Source organism: Sminthopsis crassicaudata, chromosome 4 (genome assembly GCF_048593235.1).
Source record: "Sminthopsis crassicaudata isolate SCR6 chromosome 4, ASM4859323v1, whole genome shotgun sequence".
Taxonomy (NCBI): Eukaryota; Metazoa; Chordata; class Mammalia; order Dasyuromorphia; family Dasyuridae; genus Sminthopsis; species Sminthopsis crassicaudata.
Genome location: NC_133620.1, coordinates 60,337,110 through 60,350,497, shown reverse-complemented (window position 1 = coordinate 60,350,497; position 13,388 = coordinate 60,337,110). Strand labels below are relative to the sequence as shown.

Here is a 13,388-nt window from a genome sequence, read left to right as displayed (position 1 = left end):
AAAATAATTTTTATTGATTTTGTTTTTACTTAGTTTAGATTTCCCTGAGTATTCCTGCTTCTGCCCTCTCTGAGACCCATCCATGAAAACAAAGTATTTTTTAAAAGAAAAAAGAATGTTTTGAATATATTATTTCAATTGATCCTCAACACAACTCAATGAGAGCAAAAGCTTTCCATGGCATGGATTTGCAGCAATATGGTGCAGCAGATGGATTGTACAACATAGGAATAATGTTTGTTTGTTGATTTTCATATTTATCCATTGGACAGCCTTTTCTTGACCTGCTTCATCCTCCTTGGGATCCTTCTATCTTGTTTCCTAACAGATCATCCTTGATTGGCTGGGTCCTACTCCAAGAGAAGAGCTTCCATCCTCACCTAGCAAGGCAGATGTGAGCCTTGTAATGTGACTCTCAGTAATTCTGCCAGCTGGTCTATGATGCCAACGGGAGCCAGGTCATTCTGCCAGTCAGATGACAAGCACTTAGTGAGTGCTCATTACATGCCAGGCACTGCGCTGGTGACAGGGCTTTTGCTTCTGTCCCATAGCCCACACTCCTAGGCTGAGTTTCCAGTTTATTGTGGTAATGCTAGCAGCTGCCTTGGCCAATCCTAGTGATTTGGGGGTGAGGGGGAAGAGAGGAAGTGCAAAAATAATCCAAAAAACCCCACTCCAACACCAAAACCACCAGTTAGAGGGCATCAGCTGACACAAACCACATCATTTTTCCTTAAAGAAAAATCAACAGAGAATTTGTTTGGCTCCCACCTCTAATCAGACACTGGCTGAGAGTGCTGCTTATGAAAAACCCCATCACCTAGACTTCTCCATCCTGTAGGTCCTCCTGGACTTTTTCCTGCCAGCAACCCAACAGCCTGAAAGGCCCAACTTAGCTTAGAGTTTCCCCTTCACAAATACTCTGATTTGCAGCCTCCACGCAACAGAATACAGACCCAAGAGATGCACCCATTCACTGTGAAAGTGAAGCAGAAGAACATGAGAACATGCTCTTTTTATGAACAATAATGGACCTGTGGCTTTGGGAATGCTCACAACCCAAAAGGCTGATCAGCCAAGTCCCCAGAACCTAATGGCCAACACACACATGAAAACACCAAGACGCAGAGGAATGCTCCCAGGCTCAGACCCGAAGGGCTCCTCTGTGGCATCTGGTCCAGTATGTCCTATTTCATTTGGAGAAAGCAGCTTGTCCCAAAGTCACCCAGGAGTGAGTGGCACACCAGAGGATAGTGGTATCCTCAACTCAATACTCTTTCCACTAGACCATGGGTTATCTGCTTCCAGCCATCTAGCCATCTTAAAATATTTCTTCCCCTGCTGATTTTCTATTGCCACACTTGGCTTTGCTACAGAATGGCTTCTTAGATATCCTTTTATTCCTTGTTCATTGTGTGCCCCCTTTCAAGTTATCAGAGGCAGTGGGCAGGATAATTTTCACATTTATTACCGGTGAGGTGTGATGTCTGTAATCCCAACCAGCAGGGATGCTAAGGCTGGCAAACTCTCGAGCTTGGAAATCCGAGCTGTGGTGCGCCATGCCATGCTGATCGGGAATTTACAATAAATCTGTAATCAATATGTTGAGCTCCAGAAGGAGAGGGGCACTAGGCTGCCTAAGGAGGAATAAACTGGCCCAGTTCAGAAATGGAGCAGCTTGTATTCAGATCAGTATTGTGGTGGGGATATGAGTAGACCTGCACTTTCAGTCTAGACTTTTAAAAAAGACAGGAAGTCCAGTGTTTTTTAAAAAGTCTTTAACTTCTCTAAGAAGAGATTTTACTTTTCAGGGCCCAGAGAGAAGCTAGGAAGTTATCAGGGCTACTCAGTATGTGGCCAGGGTGACAACTTGCAAAATGCTATATATACATCATTTATTATCACTCAAACCTCTGCCCAAGAGACCTGCATGGATCTGGGGACACTTTAGAGATGTTTCCCCATATGTCAGAGGCAGAGGTGCTGTAGTGCGGGATCTGGAAGGGCAGAGCTATCTGATATTGTGTCTATAAATGGGGGAATCAAATTGCTAATGTTTTTGTTCAAAGTCACTCCCTCCTTCTCCCCACTTTCCCCTTCCCTTCCAATCAATGACCTGGAGAACTGACAGAAGTTAGAGCAAGAACAGGGATAGAGATTTATTGAGTGGACAAAGACAGACATGGGCCAAACCTAGGATGGGATGAAAAGTCACTATGGGTGATGAAGTTAGCCCTAAAAAAAGATTACTTGGGACAAATTGGAGATTGCATGGCATGGACCTGGATTTAATCCTGACTCTACTATGAAACTGTCAGACAAATCCTTTCACTGCTCTTTTTCTCAGTCTCCCTACATGTAAGATATGGCCAGGAATACCTACTTATGTCATATAAGTGCTGAGAGGATTAATGAGATAACGTAAATTCTGGGGGTTTACATATTACCAAGATTTTTTTTTTCTTTCTCTCTTCCTCAGGGAGATGAAGAAAAAAAAAAAACAACAACCATAAAAACAACATGACTCTCCATTTATATGTCATGTCACAGTGGACAGAGCATTTTCAGACATTTTATCTGATTTAATCTTCACAGCAACACTATGAGAGTAGGCCAGAGTTGTTATTATTGGCTCAGTCACTTGTTTAAGGGATCAAAACACTGTTCCACCAATTATTCATTACATGATCCAGTTCAATTCATTAGCACTTATAAAGCAAAACCAAAACAGTTCCTGCTCTCAGAGAGCTTACATTCTATTTCTTTTTTGGGGAAGCAATATGTTATTGTTTTTTACTTGTTTCAATCCTGTCTGACTCTTTGTGGCCCCATTTGGGGTTTTCTTGTCAGAGAAACTGGAGTGGTTTGCCTTTTCCTTCTCCAGCTCATTTTACAGATGAGGAAACAGGGAAACAGAGTTAAGTGTTCAGGCTAGAACCACCAGTAAGTGTGAGGCTGAATTTGAATTCAGATCTTTCTGAGTCAGGCAATAAGTCTAGCTGCCAAGGCAATAAGTTCACTGGCTCATTGAGCCTCGGTTTCTCCATCTGTGAAATAGGAATACTTTCTGCTCTGCCTCAATCAGGTGTTTTTTTTTTTTTTTTTTTTTAAGTATTACATGAAATAAAACCTATGTAACAAGTAAAAACAATGGAGTTTTATAGAACTAATGAAAAGGCATTAGAGCAACAAGCCCAGGTTTTTCAGATTACATAAAGCTCCATGTGTACACATGTGTGTAACATCAGTAATCAGAGATAAAAGATAAGAGCCACTGCTTCTCCCTCTCACTGACACTACTGTTTTGTGCTGGCTAGCCCCTTGCCACCAGCTTCTCTCTCATTTGGCCAAGCTGAGAATATCCAGGTAACTCCATCCCTGGAGGGCAGGCAAAGAGGAAGCCATCCAGGCAAGTATTCTCTTTGGGAGAAGTTGGGGAAGGGGGCAGAAGGGAGCTTTGGGAGTCTCCTCTGACTCTGACATCATGGGAATTTGCCCTGCCTACTGGGTGGAAGCCATCCAACTGAACCCCTGTTGGATAAATTTCCTCCACTCCCACCCAATTCACTAAGAAGCAAGGTTTGGGGCAGGGAAGAGTGGGGAAGACAGAAGGCAAGCACCAATCTCTGCACCCTGGGGACTCTAAGAATTGCCATTTGGGCTCATGTCACTGGAAAACTTGAGTACCTGATGGGAGACTTCTGGTAGTTTAAACAAGCTGGGCAGAGTCAAATCCTTCTTGGTGTCAACAGCAGTGGGGGATGAGGTCTGAGACCTGAGTAATCAAGAGCAGAGAAAGTTAACACCCCCTCCCTCCCACCCACCCACTTACTGGGGCTTGGGAAGCCAGTCCCTTCTATGCTTTAGGGAGGTCTGACAGAGGGGGTTTTTCACCTTGTTACTCTCAGATGGAAAGGAAGAGAATGAGAACATCTATGTTCCTCCCACATTACCCCAGTCTCTTCTGTCCCCTTTCTCTCAAGTTAGAAGAAAGCTTTCTATGAATCGGGAATATAATCTTGAAGATAATACTATCAATAGGCTTTTTTTTTTTCTTACATATAAATTAGGAACACATTTCCGTAAAAGCAGATGATTAAGATGTGCGAAATGTTGGCTTTCCAATAGGACTTTGGGCTGAAAAAGAGCCTACAATTGCATCTAGTGCAATCCCCTCATTTTGCAGATGAGGATCCTAAGATCCAAAGAAGATAATTTTTCTAGGATCAGAGAGATGACTGGTAGCAGAGCTAGGATTCTCAACTAGTTTTTCTGAAGCCAAATACTCTTTTCATAGCAACATGGCCTACTATTCATGTGTTTGTTTTCCCAAAAGGAATTCTGATAATTCTCAGGTTAAGTTGTATATAGGAAAAAGGTGGGAAAAGCTTCTTACCAGAAGCTTGGCCAGTTTCCTTATCTGCAAAATGGGAATAATAATGCCATCCCAGATTGCTAGAGGTTCTAGTGAGGTCACATTCGCAAAGCACTTTGTAAAATATTAAAACACTACAAAATTATTATTACTACTACTACTATTGTTATCATATTATTGATGAGTTTGGGGCCAGAGAAATTCATGAAGCAGTTTGCAGTACACAGAGGTTGCATCCAGCTTAGAGGAAGCTCCCATGTCACGCATATTATGACTTTTAAATGATAACTAGATCCATTTCCCCTTTCTTATTTTTTCCTTATGTCTGCTTGTGTCCTCTATAATTTCTAAATTTTGAAGCCTGTACACCAAAACAAGTTGCCCATTGCTCTCTACCAAGTTTTCTTTTCCTTGGTCCTCTGAATAACAACTACTTATTATAGAGGATAGAGGCAGAAGGTCAATAGTAGTACCAATGTTCTTCTCTGTTTGGACTACCTGTTCACTACCTCCTTTTGCTATTCTGACATATGTGTGTGCGTCTAACATATATCTAATATATACATATATATATATAATGTGTCTAATATATTACATCTATCTATATCTATCTATCTATCTATCTATCTATCTATCTATCTATCTATCTATCTATCTTCCTACTTACCTATTTATCTATATCTATCATGCTAGTAGTGAGCTGGATAACAAGTAATTATAAACTGTGCTCATTATTTAATTTGATCCTGGCATCAAATAAGTGGAAAATATGAACAGGAATAATAGCAGCTTTGCCAGGAACATTTTTCCCTTTAAGTGGGGTAAGGCTTCATTGTCCATTGTTCATTTAAAACAAAGGCATGTAAAGGGAGAATGTCTTAGCGTCCACACAGTATTTGTCCTGTTTATCTTCACCACCATCCCCTCTCCTCCAAAGTGGGGGGGGAGGAGGAGGAAGGGCAGGGTGATGGAAGAACACTGCTCATCATCCCAGTCTAACTGCCTTTACTTTCTGCATAGGAACAGGCTTCAACTTTTGACTCAATGATCTGATTTCTGGAAGCTGCAAACTTCTGTCCAGGCCTAATCAGGCTAGTCCAAGATTCCTTCAGGAGAATAAATACCATACTTGAATCAACAGGGCTTCAGAGTGAACAAAGTGAAGGCTTTCAACATGTGCTCTACCAGTCTTTGGCAAAGCATAGAGAATCATTCTAACAGGAAAGTGCACTGGAGGTACAGATGCGAGAGATCATAGGTGGGCTCAGTTTCAGACACATACAAATAGGTTATGTTTTTCCTCTGCCTAGCTCTAAAGCCATTTTTCTTTATTTTAAAGTTAAGCAACAATAGAGTTAACAGAGAGATGGAGGAGAGGGAAAAGGAGAAGGAGGGGGCAGAGAGAGAGAGAGAGAAAACATTTCTATGCATACAGCACAGAACCCCAAAAAAGGATTCTCTTAGAAAACCATAACTTTCCATTTCATATCATTTACTTTTTAAAAATAGTACATAATAATTCAACACATTACTTTCAAGTTGTGATCTCAAGCTAATTTTCCAAATCTTGAGTTTTCAAGTAAGTACATTTGGCCAAATGTAGATTGTATCTCCTTTACTGACAAAAACTGTATGGTATATTTGGGTCACTTTACAAAAGTCTCCGATTCAGAAGATGGTTTGCTATCTTGGGTCAGCCAAGACTCAACAACTGCAAATCTAATTATGTCACTCCTATCCCCCTTTAACAAACTCCAGGGGCTCCCTGTCACCTCCAGGATTGGATACAACCTCCTGTTTGCCATTCAAAGCCCTTCATAATCTAATCCCAACCTGGCTTCTCTAGTTTTCTCACCCTTTATACTCTACCAGTATTCTTCAGTTCAATATCACTGGCCTCCTTTCTGTTCCATGAAGGAGACACTTCATCTCCACCTACTGGCTTCCTTGGCTTCCCTCAAGTCCCAACTAAAATCCTATCTTCTACACAGTCTTTCTCCCCTCTTCTTAATTTTAGTGCTTCCTCTGTTAATTATTTCTAATTTATCTGGCATATAGTTTGTTTGTACCTATTTATTTACTGGTCTCCCACTGTTAGATTGTAAGCTCCTTGAGAGAGGAACTGGCTTTTGCTTCTTTTTGTTATCACCCAGTGTTTAACAAGCAGCTGACCACATGGTGGGTACTTAATAAATGCTTATTGACTGACTGACTGAAATTCCTTTTGTCTCCTGGAAGCTCGAAACATTTATTGGTTTGAACAGCTAATAATTTTTGGGGAATTCTTAAGCAACCTTTTCCTCCCCTTGACATTGGGCTATCCATATACCTTCCCTATTGGGGAAAGACAAGGGGCCTCACCTTCCATCTCCCTTTGACATCTCCTTAAGTACAGTTTGTTCTGGACTCCAGGAATAAGTCGTTCTCCCAGAGCTGGTGGCTCCTGCACCACCAGCCCTGACACGTCTCAATCCTGTTGTGATGGGGGAGGGAGGGGTAGTGTGAAAGGTTTTATAATCTGGTGGTTTGAAAGTGATTTTTTTTTTTTTTTAAAGCAAATAGATTGATGGTTTTATTAGGAGGTATAGTACACTAAAGAACTTCATATTGTCCTTGTTCTTGTTTCACCCTTACTTTTTTTTTTTATTATGAATTTAAAAAATTCTAATCTTCTTGTTCAGGGTAGAATTGGCATTCTACAGAGACACCAGTATTATATGAAGTACATTTAATAAAATAACATTTAAAATTTATCTAACAACTCTCCTAATAATGTTTAACAATCCCTAAATTTTTTTTTTTTTTTTTGTCCAATAAATAATACTGTTAAATTGCCAAAATAAAAGCCTTCCCCCTTTTAAATTTTAGGAGATAGAGAACAATGGAAAGTTAGAGCTGGGAGGGTTGTTAGATCATTTAATCAATATTTTTTTGATAAATTAGGCAACCGAATCTAATTCTAAACTTCCTTTAAGTCTGGAATATTTTGGAAGTTGTCCCATGTGTAGCCATTCAGACATCCACTAATTTAGCCATTAGGTAGACTACTACCTTATCCTTGCAGCTACATTGTCTGTCTGCCTGTCTGTCTGTCTCTTTCTCTCTTTCTCTCTCTCTCTCTCTCTCTCTCTCTCTCTCTCTCTCTCACACTCTCACACACACACACACACACACACACACACACACACCGACTTTCTGTCTCTGTCTCTGTCTCTGTCTCTGTCTCTCTGTCTCATACACACAGTCTCTCTCTGCCTCTGTGTATCTCTCTCTCTCACATATACACACACTCTCTGTTTCTGTGAGTCTGTGTCTTTCTCTCTCTTCTTCAAAAATGGTCAAGTGTAAGGAAGAAAGCTCAAGTTACTGATGTTGCACTCCAGATAACATGCTTCTTGCAAGTGGATCTCCTTGCTTGAAGAGTGAGGATGACCTTTCCATCCTAAAAGTAAACAAGGCCTTGGAAATGATCCAATTTGTCTAATATACCTAGTATCAAATATACCCTCAGGGCCAATAACCACTTAGAAGTTGGTCCAAAACCAGCCAATGTGTCAACACATTTTTAGATGGGGAAAATGGATACATGGTAGAAAGGCTTGGGCTTAAATGTTTTTCTTCTTTCTGTATGTTTTTTATTATTGTTACTGTATCATGTCTGATTTTTTAGGATTCCATTTAGGTTTTCTTGGCAAAGATACTAGAGTAGCCATTTTCTTTTCCATTCATTTCTTAGGTGAGGAACTGAGGCAAATGGTAAAGTGACTTGTCCAGGGTAATACAGCTGGTACATCTGAGGTCAAATTTGAACTCCTGAAGATCTTCCTGACTTCAGGCCCAGCACTCTATCCTCTGCCCCACCTAGCTTCCCAAAGCTATGGAACCTTAACAAATCTTTTTTTTTTTTTTTTTTTTTTTTTTTTTTAGTCTTACCTTTCCTGTCCATAAAGGAAGGGTGATGATAGTCATGCTTTTTACCAGGCAATTGTAAGGAAACAAGTTTGTAAACCTTAATATATTATTATTAAATGAAATGATGTATGCAAAGTTCTTTGTAAGTCATAAAGATGAAGCATGTGAATGTTTCCTTTTATTATTATTACTCTTATAGTTTTCTGTTCACCTCTGATAACTAAGACGAATAAAGTGAAAAACAAAGAATGTTTTAAGCTATAAACTTATTATGAACCCATTAATGTGGTGACAAGATATTGGATTTATAGTCAGAGCATCTGGATTTTTATCCTAATTGCTGCTCAGTACCTGGGACAAAAGATATCTTCTCTCAGGGTTCCTCTGCTGGTTAGACTAATGATCTCTAAGGCCCTCAAACTAGATTCTATGATCCCAAGTAAAAAATTCTGAGGAGTTAAGTGAGGAATCAGGTGACAGCAAATGGGTTGATCTGTGAAAGGATTCAATATGAAGGGAGAAGGAAAGATGAAGAACCTAAACATTAAACACTCCTCTTGTTCAGGGAAAACTTGGGCATTCTAGAGAAATGTCAGCATTATATGAAATACATTATTCCTGGAATGGGAAAAACTCATTTGTTGATCTGATCAAAAGAACTTTAAGATAAAAAATATAAAGGGAGGGAAAAAATGTCCAGATAAAACTGTGAACCTAGATACTGTAGAGGAAATAAAATCTGACAATAAAAGAATAATAGTGAAGAACATGGTCATTAGTGCATAAAAAAGTATTGAAAATTGTCAAAAGCAATACCTAGTACAGAGTATGGGTAATGAAAGAAACCTGAAATATTAAGGCAAGGAGGGAAATTCAGCATCATAGGAATCGCAAAAGATTGGGAAGGATAAACTGGAATATTATAAAAGAAGGCTATAGCTATAGAATGATATAATTGAGAAAAGAAATAGTGAAATTACATTGTGAATCAAGAAAAATTACACATATAGAAAACTATAAGAACAGAAACATGCAGAACTTTTGAGTGAGGATAAAAGGAGAGAGAATGAAAGTGATTCTATTATAAAAAAATAATATTGAACTTTCAGCTAGACATAGCCAATGTCTATTAATTTCCAGGCATAAACTGCAGGTGATGAAGGAAATCCCATTTGCTAAAAGCAGAGCAAGTGATAAATTCTTAAAAAAAAAACTTATGTATATGTATATATATGTATATATATACATATGTGTGTATTTTTTCTTATATATAAATATATATGCATATATATGTTACCTAAATATGTTTTGTTAAATATTTTCCAATTTCATATAAATTTTTAAAAATTTATTTTAAAAATTTTGAGTTTCAAATTCTCACTTTCCTTTTCATCTCTTTTCACCCCTTGAAAAGGTAAGCAATATATTGATTATGCATGTAAAGTCACGCAAAATAGATTTCCATATTAGCCATATTGCAAAAGAAAACAAGGAAAAAAAAACTAAGAAAATAAAAGTTTTAATCTGTACTCAGAGTTCAACAGTTCTCTCTGGTGATATAGTATTTTTTATCATGTGATTGAAATTATTTTGGATCATTGTATTGATCAGAATAGCTAAGTCATTCACAGTTGATTATCATTACAATATTGTTGTCACTGAGTACAATGTTCTCCTGGTTCTGCTCATGTTACTTTGCAAATGATAAGTGGGATGGTTTTAGAAAAGCCTAGAAAGACTTGCATGAACTGATGCTGAGTGAAGTTTGGAGAACCAAGAGATCATTGTATAGAGTAACAACAAGATTATGTGATCAGTTGTGATGGACTTGGCTCTTTCAACAATGTAATGATCCAAAGCAATTCAAATAGCCTTGGGACGGAAAGTGCCATCTCTATCCAAAGAAAAAACTATGGAAATTGAATATAGATCAAACCATAGTATTTTCTCCTTTTTGTTGTTTTTGTCATTTGCTTTTCTTTTTCTTTTCTTATGATTTTTTTCTTTTAATCTGATTTTTCTTGCACAGAATAACAAATATTGAAATAGTTTAGAAGGACCAACACTTTTAATCTACATCAGATTGCTTAGCATCTGAGGGGGGATTGGAGGAGGGAAGAAGAAAAATTTGGAGCACAAGGTTTTGTAAAGGGGAATGTTGAAAATTATCTTTGCATGTAGTAGGAAAAATAAAACTATTAAAAATAAAATAAAATAAAACAAATAGGTCCTTGATGAATTCTTGACTTGCCTTTTGGACAATATAATCTTTCAGAAGGTAGAAGGAATGACAATGGGACTGCTATGGCTTTAATTAGAATTAACAAAGTGGGACAGGATTGGTTGATGGTATGATTAAAAGAGGAACTCTGAGAGAAAGTGAATATACAAATTATCCTAGGTTTTATGATGATCTAATGTTCCCAATTACGTATCATTGTTGTTTGACTCTACATAACTCCACTGCTCAAAGGCATTCTGTACTTCCTCTTGACTACTGAAAAAAGTTCAAACTCCTTAGCCTGACATTCAGGACCACCAAGTTTCAATCTATAATTTTAATCTGATACAGCACACTGCTTCCACTAAAATGCTAAACCTTACTTGTACATTGTTTGGACGATTGTTTCTGTTCTGTTCAAAAACTCTGATGGTCTTTTCCTCCCAGACTGATTTTTTTTTTTTTTTTGTGAAGGCAAACTAGGAAGTCTTTTGCCTCAATTCTTACCTAATCTTTAATCACTGAATAGGTGTTGCTTCAGACAAACGGAAATCTGGGAAAAGACCTTAGCTTAAAAAGGCCAAGGTCTATCACTGTATCCTGGGCCATCGCCAGTCATCCTGACTTATGTCTTACCACTGAACTCCAATGACTGCAGGAGAGATTGGGGCTGATGACATTACACAGCCCTGTCTCACTTAAATCCAGTTCACCTGCAAGTCAAGACATCACCTTCCAGATGTCAATGATCCTCCTTCAGAAAGAAGGACAAACACAATACTCTATAGCTAATTAGCTGTTCCTTGATTACGCTGAGTGCTTTTGAATTCTGCCACTTTGATTGTGACATTCTCAACATTTAGAATGTCTTCCCCTTGATTTAGCAATGGTTGAAATTCAATTTGCCTTTCAAGGTCCAGTTTAAATATCACACATCTTCCCTCTATCCCTATCAAATCTTTCTAGATTGCTCCCACCCTACAGTGACTTCTCTCTCAATTGAATTTATAGCCCTTTTAAACTCCTTTCTGAAGCTAACATTTTTACTATTATTATTTTAGGCAATCAAATATGACTGTCCTTCAAATACTTTATTCAAAGGGCTTTACTCAGTTCCACAAGACAAAGGGTTACAGGGAGGATATGTAACCCAGAAGGACACTGAACCCATGTCATCCACTTCTTCCAAGGAGAAAGAGATACTGATATTTCTAGTTTACCTTTGGTTCCCCGATCTCTGTAAAGAGTCAAAAGAAGTTTTGTGGCTCCTTTCTCTGATGTGTCTGCTTATCAGTATGGTGCTCCTTTTTGTGCCTACCACATTGAATCCTAGAAATCTATGATACTTCAGTCTCAATTTGATGTCCTAGGTGACTACCTGCAGTTTCCTCTACAAATCTTTCTTTAATTACTTTCTTTTCCACAGGACATTTATACAAATTAATTGTTAATAACACACATGTATGTGTTTCTGGTGACCCTTGAGAGGGATTGTACATTATTTATTGATTTCATGGTATTAAAACCAAATTTTGCTGTTACAATTACTCAAGTGAACCATCAAGAGAAATCAATGTTGATTCTCTCTTAGCATTTCTGTCAGCCTATCAACACCATTATTGATAAATATGTTATCAATGCACAGTATCTCACATTATCACCTGTACTAGATTGCAAAACTCCTTGAATGAATGTCTATGTTATTATTTATCTTTCTATTATTCCCAGCTCCATTTATACTGTATTGCACAAAGCAGAATTTAATAAAAGTTTACTGGAATGAATAAAGGAATGAATGACACAAAAAGATGAAAGATGAATCTGGACAAATTCTAGATTTTAGGAGGGCAGAACTAAAAAGTGTTCAGAGAAAGACTGGCATATGGCCAGATACTCTCTAAGAGAAGAAAGCTCAAGAGGAAAGGAAGAATATCAAGAAATAGATGTTATAATCACAAATGATCCCAATAACCTAGACAAAGATACAGAAGAAATGAATGTCTGATTTTTCCTAAATACAAGAAACTGGGAAAGTTAACTTACTGAATGAGAGAATTAGGCTTCCTCAACAAACTAGCTAGAATAATGATCCAAGTTAAAAAAAATTTAATAAACAAATATGAATGTGAGTTAATAGAGCTTAATGACTGAAGAGCCTAGTCACAGCAAATAGGAAGATCAAGGTTCAAATTCTACCTCTAATACATATTAGTTCACTTCATTTCCAAATATTCTAGATAATTCTGTAATGCAGGATAGAATTCAGAATGCTTCTGTTCTGTACACATGGAGAAAATTTCCTTGGTTAGTTTTCTCTATGCCAATTAAATCACAGATATGGATCAAAATTTTGAATTATTTTACTTGTCTTAAAAATATAAGCAAATAAAAACATCTTTATAAGTATAAAATAGCAGAGGCTAAGGAAGAAAGTTTACATGAAAAAAACATCTGGGGATTTTAGTTGGCTGAAGATTCAATATAATGCCAATAGTGTGATGTAGTGGCCAAAATATACCAAACAACTTACAAACAAAAAACTTAATGTAATTTGAACTATATTAATAGAAACATAATGCTCAAATGAAGGATGGTTATTAATTACTTTACACTTTTGAGGTATAGGCTCTGTTCCAGGTACTTAATAGCAAGTAGGGGCTGTAATGGAAAGAAGATTGCATTTGGAGTCAGAAGCACATCTGCATTCAAATATGGCTTCAGATATTGATACTAGTTGTGTGACCTGTCAATTCATTGACCTCTATTAGCCTCAAATTTCCTCTTTTATAATTTATGATAATAATAACACCTATCTTATAAGACAAGATTAAATAAAATAATATATGGAAAGTGTGCTGCAAACCTAAAGGCTCTTTATCA

General features: G+C 37.6%; 1 protein-coding gene across 7 annotated transcripts in view; it reads right to left on the bottom strand.

The window, feature by feature from the left end:
* Positions 1–13,388, bottom strand: part of C4H1orf105 (chromosome 4 C1orf105 homolog) — a 51,759-nt gene that overhangs the window by 14,634 nt on the left and 23,737 nt on the right. For 6 of the 7 annotated variants that reach the window (XM_074308359.1, XM_074308360.1, XM_074308361.1 and 3 more), the window contains 2 exons: positions 6,737–6,848; positions 3,688–3,775 (listed from right to left, as the gene is read on the bottom strand). In XM_074308359.1, the coding sequence (XP_074164460.1) occupies positions 3,688–3,775; positions 6,737–6,848 (200 nt within the window). The remainder of the gene's footprint in view (positions 1–3,687; positions 3,776–6,736; positions 6,849–13,388) is intronic. The other variant, XM_074308362.1, reaches the window with a different exon arrangement.